This window comes from Apodemus sylvaticus, chromosome 13 (assembly GCF_947179515.1).
Source record: "Apodemus sylvaticus chromosome 13, mApoSyl1.1, whole genome shotgun sequence".
In the NCBI taxonomy this organism is placed as follows: domain Eukaryota; kingdom Metazoa; phylum Chordata; class Mammalia; order Rodentia; family Muridae; genus Apodemus; species Apodemus sylvaticus.
The window spans coordinates 67,043,873-67,053,002 of NC_067484.1; the positions used below are offsets into that span (position 1 = coordinate 67,043,873).

The 9,130-nt window shown below is 47.3% G+C and overlaps 1 protein-coding gene across 1 annotated transcript in view; it reads right to left on the bottom strand.

Annotated features, from left to right (window-relative positions):
• Arhgap26 (Rho GTPase activating protein 26) overlaps positions 1 to 5,181 on the bottom strand; it is a 390,006-nt gene extending 384,825 nt beyond the window's left edge. Inside the window, exon 1 of the mRNA XM_052155156.1 lies at positions 4,682 to 5,181. Within this exon, the coding sequence (XP_052011116.1) occupies positions 4,682 to 4,835 (154 nt within the window). The 5' untranslated portion in view covers positions 4,836 to 5,181. The remainder of the gene's footprint in view (positions 1 to 4,681) is intronic.
• Between the last annotated feature and the right edge of the window lie 3,949 nt (positions 5,182 to 9,130).

A 9,130-nucleotide genomic window follows, 5' to 3' on the forward strand; every position in this document is an offset into this window, starting at 1 on the left:
CTTGCAGAATAGTGCCCTTGGCACTATTTGTGGCCCTTGACACAGGAACTGGCAATTACTAAATGGTCAATAAAATGAAATGTGCTGGCTTTCTTATTGTGCTATTCAGTTGTCTGAAATGACCTTAAAATATGATGGAAGAGAAAGAACAGAGATCCCACCCAACATCAGTAACATCTGAGAATGCAATGAAAAAGGCACATTGTCCTCAAAAGGGCCCATAAAGAGTCCAGGATCAGCTAATATAACATAAAAGCATTCATTCACTAAGTAAAAGTGTAACACTCCAAAGAAGAGCAACTTGTAATGGGGCTTCATTCACTATTACATACCCAACCTAACTTGACTGGAGGGGCTGGATTCTTAGTTTTGCCTTGGCTATTAACTCCACATCCATCAAACTAGGTAGACTCTAGACCCCTCCCATAGGTTGAAAACACCAGAACACACTTTCCAGGCCCTTGGAGGGAAATCAATGTACCCTCACATCTCCTTAAACCCCCACCTTGTACAGAGGGAATGCCTTGTTGACTCAACATCTTCCCTTCTGAAATTCAGTCATGAACTAGGTGCCTAAAGGTGATTGCTGCCACCTGGATGGCTACAATTGTAATGTTTAGACTAAGCCAATCTGTGGAGGCAGAAAACTCAGTGGTTGGGCAGGGCTGCAGAGATTGGGAGGAAATTACGATGACTGGTAGTAAAAGCAGATGCTTTTGGAGATGACAAAAACGTTCTATGACTGATGATGATGGTTGCACGATCCATGAATATACTAAACCACTGAATCAGATGCCTTGGATGAATAAGCTACAGAAAATACTGTCAATTCCATCTCAGTGGTACTACTATCTTTAAAACCACGTTTCTGTCCCACCCATTTAGTCTGCCAGAATAAGGACTCTCTATTTCAGAAAGCAGAAGTCAAATTCAGAGGGATATTCCCCAGCAACAAATCTAGAAATCGACTGTCAACCTGTGAAGAGACATGGTTCCCCAAAGCCCAAACCCCTCTGACTAACAACTTTTCATGTCTGTGAAACCACATTCAGTTTGACATAGAGTCCACAAAAGAGTCACACAGAAAGGCCACTACATTCTGCAAGCCTGACAGACAGGGGGGCAGACAGCCTCTTCCTCTGAGAGGGAAGCCTCACCTAACAATAAGTTAATAAGGAACAGAAGAGACACTAGGAAGCTTACATACATATTTTGCCCCTTTCAACCTGTGGCACTTTGTTTGGCATAACCATGACTTGATACAAACATTATTACCAGAATTCTACAATGTGCCCACCCACCAGTGGCTAACATACACAACTGCTGGAGCTCACAAGAGTTGACCACATGTTCTTTTTCAGGGGCACCAAGTCCTGATAACCTTGAAGGTTGGCATACTGGAGTATTGCTGAACATGAACTGAGAGGTGCCAAGGGCCTCCAAGTGGTGGTGGCGGAGGGTTGGGTTGGGTGTGGTTTGGCTGTTTTAACATTCACTGTGTCTCTCAGCCTCTGAGAGATCTGAGTGACTATTTCCACTTTACAAAAAGTGGAAAAGCTCAGGCTTAGTAAGGTGCCCAGAGTCAAACAATTAATAAGCACTGGGTCAGGATTTGAACCCAAGAAACTCCAAAGCTCACTCATCCTCTATCACTTCTACAGAATCAAAGAGATGAGACCTAAACACACAAAATCATCTTGGCTGAGAGAATGAGGAGCCAGTGAGAGGAAGGGATGACTGAGTACCACTCAGAAAACGTCAGAACAAATCACCCTCAGCAATGACTGGGAACTGACCAGGCTCAACTGCACACCAAATGAGAACTCTCAATTTGGTAAGATTTTCTCTATTTTTAATGTATTTTTTAATATTTTGTTGCTTATGCTGCGTTCATACCAAGGATGGAAAAGCCATATAAAGTTTAAGAGGTTTGCTTTTATGAAGTCAGTTTATGGAAATTTTGGCTTATTTGAGAAAAAAAACACAGGAGAAGCTATGGTTTAGGCTAACCCAGATGACAGTGTTGCTTCAGGTTAAGTACAATGTCTTTAGAATTTGCCAACTTGTATTTGAATACCTTGAACCCACCTTGAGCAGGTTACTGACTCCTTGGCTGGTTGGTGTCATAATTCACAAAGTAGAAATAATATTAAAATGATGTAGCTAAATTCTGCCAACCTCTAGAGGCCATTTTTATTGCCTCTGACTCACAGACAAAGGAAATATTAACCCAGAGATCCGTAAAATTATTAGTTACAAAACAAAAGCAATGCTGCCTACATATAACTGTACATAGATATGCATTTATTTTAAAGTTATAATGGACAAGCACTGGCTTTCATTAACAGTAATGATCAAGATGGTCTGATTGAAGAAAATTAGTATACAGGAATTAATATGATGTACAAAGCAGCAGGCGCCTCACAATAACACAATACCTAAAATGGAGAAAACACTGAAAACTTGTGTTAAGAAGTCACATCAATCACATGCTCTGTTAAAGCAGTAGTTACAAGTAGCAGAGGGGGGTAGTTAGTCATGAAGCAGAGAGACCAGCATACTTATGCCACTATCAGTCTTTCCACAGAGTCTCAGAACTGACCCATCTAGCCGGTTAACCTTTGAACCCCAACATTGCAATGATCCTTCCTATCTAAAGAATTCCGGCTCCTCAAAGATAATGGACGGCAAAATGCCAGTCACCCAACATGCATTCCTCGGTATCAATGCTCAGATATAAAATGCAAGTCGGAATCTAGCAGGTTTGGTCCTGTAGGATGCAATCTAGGCACAAAAAGACCACACAGATTCCAAAACACCAGGAAGCTGTGTGACTCTGGGCTAGTGATTCCCCAACCATGTGGTCTTGTTTGCAAAATCAAAAGACAGGTGAGATTAACACACAAATAAAGCCATGGCTACCGCAAGGTAGTGTGCCTCTGTAACCGCAGGGGCAGGTAAATGTCACTGCTACACCCTAGCATCTGGTACAACGCCCAGGAAATAGCAGGCACTTCATATGTTTGCTGAGTAAGGCAGAGGATCAATTAAAGCAAGCCTGGGGTCAGCCATGCTGCTGATACAGTGCGTGCCTTTAATCAGAGCACTCTTGGGAGGCTGAGGCAGGAAGATCACTGCTCCAGGCAAGTATAAGGAAACCCTGTTTCAAAGAAAAGAAGAGGAAGGGGAGAGAAGGGGAGGAACAGGGAAAGGGGAGAGGGAGGGAGCAGAGGGAGAGAAAAAGAGAGAAAAGAAACCAATCAAACAAGCATAAGGGTCAACCAAAATTTCCAGACCCAGCTTCTATGTGGGCCCCAAACTTACCTCAAACTAGAGCTAACTTGTCCCCTGAAACAAAGCACGCCCTGCTCTTTGGCCCTGGAAAGCCTCCTGAGCCAGGCACTTGCTGCCCTGGCATTCCATCCCCTCACTCCTCGGTTTTAAAAGCAACCGACTTACTAAATGACACCTTGGCACTTCAGTCTTTCTCTAAAGAAGCCTGGGGGGGGGGGGGGAGCATTCAAGCAGCTAGGATCCTACTCTGTTGAAGTGACCATCTTAGCTGAATGATACCATCTATTAGGAAACCCATCACAGACACAGGAAAGGTAAAGAGTCAAAGACAATTCCACTATCTGCCTTCACTTCCTGAGTATCAAACTGAAAAATAAAATAAAAAAAAATCGCCTGAACTATTTTTAAATGAGCCCAATGAAAAGGTAGCCTCCTTGCCCTGCAAGGGGTTCAATCCTAGAATGTTCTAATTTGGCCACAAGGAGAAACTCTAGGCTTCCTCTGCAAAAGTTAGAGGGCATGCAAATTTTAACACACACACCTTGTGCCAAGAAGTGGGGAGGGCAGCAAAAAATGGCTTCACAGAAGCTCAGGGAACCTTTTAGATGAGCTTAAACTTCTCTTTTTCTGAGCAAGGTCTGAGGATTCCCTCTCAGCCTTTTGAATTATAAAAGATAGTGCGGGAGAGGATGGATATGGAGCAAGAGAGCGGGAGGAGAAAGACGGATGTGTTCGGTCTATTTTTAAACCTTCGCCCACAGTTTAGAGTAAAGGAACACTCTGGTTCTATACTCCCACCCCTGTCACCTTCTGCTGAGCACAAGAATCAAAACCTGCACATGTACACCGCACCGATCTATGTCTAGGGATTACTGTCAGTGCTCCCAGGAATGCAGCTAACCAATCACCCCAACGCAGAGAACCCAGTAGTCTGGACTAGGCTAAAGCTGCGCGCAGGGTTCCTGCAGGATTCGAAGCAGTCACCACCCTCCTCTTCCCAGGGATGGGCAGCGCCCCCTCCGCACGCTCCATTCCCAAGGCTGGGCACCGAGGTGAGCAACTCGCTCCCTAAGGATACCAAGCCGTGGAAGTGTGGAAGTGGTTTTCCCCAACAGGCTGCGGCAGGCTCACTCCAGAAACACCTGTGTCGCACACACCCGCCCAATCCAGAGTACCACCCCCGATAGCCACCGAAGGCTGAGGGCTGGGCGACCAGATTCCTCCGAGGCAACTAACTCGCTCCTTTTACACATCCTTCTTGCCTCGCACGAGCATAGACACCCGTCACTCTGCGCCCTCGGGGAGGGAATGGAAGCCGGTAGCGCGCGGGCGACCGGGAGCCGAGCACCGCCGCCGGGTGCCCTCCTGCGCTGCTCCGGACACTCACTCTTGAGCGCGCTGATGAGCGACTTCCCGTCCTTGATGAGCTCCTTGATGAATTTGTTGGTCTTGTCCAGCTCCGCTTCGTGCGACTTGAGCGTCTCTCGGAAGTGAGGGCTGTCGAGGCAGCAGTCGCTGAACTCGAGCGCCGGGAGCCCCATTCTGCCCGCGGAGCCGGGCTGAGGGGACACGCCTCGCACGCTGATCGGCGGACACCCGCGACGACGGCCGATCCACAGGTGTGGGGGGCACCGGCTACCCCGCGCGCGGGGTTAGCGGGAGCAGGAGACGCAGGACCGCAGCCGGGACCCGGACGGACGGTGGCTGCTCCTGCAGAGAGCCACCGAGCTGCACACGGGCAGAAGGCGCGGCGGCGGACCCTTGGTGGAGCCTGGAAGCGAATGAGCCCGGCCACCGCCTCCCCGCCTCCTCTGCGGGCTTGCTCCTCAGCAGCCTCAAGCAGCCTCAAGCGCCTTCTCACAGAAGCCTCAGCCGCCCCGCCGGCGTCCGGGCCGCCCGAACCTGCTAGCGATGACCTAATCCCCTGCAGAGCCAATCAGTGAGCTTGCCTCAGCCCGACCCACGGGGCCGCCAGGGGACGCCCTGCCCGTCCACGGTTCTAATCCAATCAGATCTTTCTAAAGGCGGGGCCTGCAGAGGGGGCGGAGCCCATGCCACCACTGGGTGCGCAGAGCAAGCTCCGCCCCCTCCTGCTTTGAGCTTGTTGCAGAGCTTGAAAAGCCCTGTGCTGCAATCTGTAGTGGGTGTGCCCCCGCCATCCTGAACCTGGCTCGCCCCGAGTGGCTCTAATCCGAACCTGAAATGAAACGTCTGCTGATCTAGGGAACCTAAGAGCCTAGGTGTGCGGAGCAGGAAAAAGCCATTCGCCGCTGCCCAGGACACTCCTGAGCATTCGAGCTTGCACTCAAAATACAGCCCCTTGCCCAGGAGACCTCTGAGCGCTCGGAGCTCAGCTCGCAATCCCCGCTTCCAGTCAAGCAGAGCGTATTTGCTTCTTTTAAATCACCAACTCCCCTTCTCTGCAGTCCTCTCGCCCCCTACCGTCCGTCCCATGTCCCATTAGTGGCCACTCCTGCTCATAACCCGCCCACGGCTGCAACCCACAGAAGGTTCTCATGTTCTTAGCAAGAATTCAGCCTTTCCTATTGGATTCCTAGCACCGTTTTTACACAGTTCTGTCCAATGTCGGCTACTCTTCGCTGCTGCACAGCTTCACGAGGGCACGTGCCGCTGCAGTCCTCTGGTGGGGTGCATTCCTATAGGCTAGAACAGCGACTAGTATTTAGGAACAGATAATGTGTGCTGTGTACGACTGTGTGTAGTCAACTATGCATCATTCCCCACCTTCCAGAGTGACGACCCTCCCTCTGATCAATCACAGGAGTCAAGGTTAACAGCGCCCTCAGAGTATTTGGTAGGCTGAGTCCCAATGTCTAGAACTGAATGATGTTCCTAGAGAACAGAGACTGCCTTTGGATAAATTATTTCTATGTCCAGTAACTAACAGCACATCTTCATGGGGTGGGGGAAGGTGCTTTTTTGTGTTTTCAATCAGTCGGCTATTATAAACAAAGCCCTAGACTCAGGATAGAACCACCAGCCCAGAAAGACCTTGACACGTCACTGTTTCTGTTCTAGAGAGGAGCAGTAACCAAGGAATTAATTGCCTTGCTGCCTGATGTAAGGATGGAAGCCCTAGATGCTTGGAAAAGAGTTTCAGACTCCAAAGTGTCAGAAAAAGGAGTCCCTGTGTAGGAAATTAATTGATGTATTTATGGAATGAATGAATGAATGAATATGATTGATTTCATAATTTGTATCTACAAAGCCAGATTTGGGAGCAGGCACAGATAGCAGATAATAATTAAACCCTGGAAACAATCATTCCTCCCCTTGCTATGGAGGAGAAAAAAATCTGGAAAGGAAATTCCATGAAAATAAATCTGTTTATTAGGCTTATCTTGAGTATCTAAAGGTAGGCACTCTAATTATCTATTGCTACGTAATGGATCACACAAAACCCCCATGCACTAAGACATTAGCCACCTATGTGAAGACTCAGGGTTAGGAGAGAAGCAGGGACCCAGCCTATTGTGTGGGTCCCTACTGTGATCAGAGTCAGTGATAGATACTGGAGCAGTGACAATCCCTCTCCTCAGAAAGACTGGAGGCTTCCCCATGAGCCTCTCTGTAGCCTAATTTCTTCAGAACATGTAGCAAACAAGAAGCCATCGCTTTCTCCGTGACCCAACCATGGATGTCACACACTTCTACCTCCGTTGGCTGCCAGCAAATCAGTCACAAGTTCACTCCAATGAAAATGGAGGAAGACCGGACTTCACCACTAGTTAGGCATAAACAGGCAATATTGTCCTACACCGTTTCTAAAGAACATACTCTGCCATGGTAGGCCTAGCAAATCTTGTAGCATTCAATAAATGTTAAATGAATGAAATGAAATGAGATCCACTATTAGCTGTTTAATCTTGTTGAGGAATATTAGGCAAATATGCACACAACAGTACCTGTATGTAAAATAAATACATTCACTGTCATTTATTCAGCTTCTTCTGTTTTACTTTTTTTGATATGTAATTAATGTCTACAATGTACTATGTAACTTGAACCAGCTAATCAATATGGGTGGCACAAGTATATTCACAAACATGTAAATTAATGTGACCATGTTACCAGGGTCCTGGGCTATAGGGCTAATTCAGGTCTTAATAAGCCAGCTTCAACCACTTACCCTTCTCCCTACCCTCTACCTGCAAAATGGAGAAAATGATGAGGGAAAAGCAAAAATCGGGGTAAGGATTCTAATCAGTGTGGCTATACCCAGAAGAAAGGAAGCCCAACCCTTCAGAGGTACTGATGAGAACTCCCAGAGGACAGAAAAGAGCCAGAGGCAGAAGAGGAGAAGCATGCATAGTTAAACAAACAGCTGTGGGTGAACTGTGATCTACTTGATCATTATCTCAGGCATTAAGTAAATTACTGTTGCCTAGGAGGTATCCACAGCCCCTGCCAGGGAGTGATTAGCCGCCAGACCCATTGATCCTAACTAGTAACCAGCAGCAAGGGAGCCAGGAGCAAGACGGAAGCAGAGATGATAACCTGTTACTGTGCTTACATTTACACACCGGACACCTCTCGGCATCTGCACGCCCAAGTAAAGAGTTCCCACTTGCAGCAAAAGCAGCCCCTAAGTCCTCTTACAGCCATTCACAAATATGTAAGTGTGCAGATAAGGGAGAAGAGTCCTGTAAATTCACTCCCGAGTCCTGGCAAGTAACTTCCCACTCTTTGGGCAGTCTTGTGAGAAAGAGGGACTTAGACTACAGCAAAGCTGAATACAGACGTTTGCATGTAGAGGGTGTGCCTGGGCGTTTCTTAGAAAACAGGCCCCACAGGAAGGGGACTTCAGAGATGCAGGTTTGTCAGCGGGATGGGGTGGGGGGTGTGCACGTAATAAAGACATGAAGCTAGATGGAAGATAGTAAGGTTAGCAACGACTTCCATCTGAAAAGGAGACACCAGTACAGTGTGTCTCTGGCCCTAGAGCTGAACTTCTCTTGCTGTGGGGTTTATTTGGTTGGTTCATTTGTTTATGTTTTGGTGGTGTGGTATGGTGGTGGTGAAAGGAACTTTGGCTACCTTGAGCATGGCAAGCATGATTCTCCCACTCTGCCTTGCTAAATAAACAAACAAACAAACAACATTAGATTACATCCTAAAGCTCAGCCACTAAGGTCTATTTCCTTATTTGGTCATTTCCTCCTGAGGCTACCAAAGTCCAGCTTTCAAAGTATTGAAGTTCAGCAGTCAACACCACCCCACACCACTCTATCCTTGCCCACTGTAACACAGGCCTCCTCTTTCTCTCTTCTTAAATGTTATACCTGCAAGGTCAAGGCTATACCTGCAAGGTCAAGGTTATTCCTGCAAGGTCAAGGTTATACCTGCAAGGTCAAGGTTATACCTACAAGGTCAAGGTTATTCCTGCAAGGTCAAGGTTATACCTGCAAGGTCAAGGTTATACCTGCAAGGTCAAGGTTGGTTATACCTGCAAGGTCAAGGTTATACCTGCAAGGTCAAGGTTATACATGCAAAGTCAAGGTTATACCTGCAAGGTCAAGGTTATACCTGCAAGGTCATTTGCTGCTGTTTTTCAGTCTGAGTCAGAAAGCAGCCACTTTTAACTTTTCCTCCCAGCTTAATAAAGGACAGCTCTGTGAAATCAAGTATTTGGGTGTAGTTTTGGCCTAATGTGGGGCCAGGAGGGAACTCGGATGAGCAGGAGTCTCCTTTATTGATGCAGTGATTATTTTCACCCATTCTAGTCCTTCTGGGGCCCTTCCCTCATCCGACAGCTACTGACTGGTAAGTCCCCTAGCCTGGCTGTCCTATACAGTCCCCAGGTTATCGGGTGATA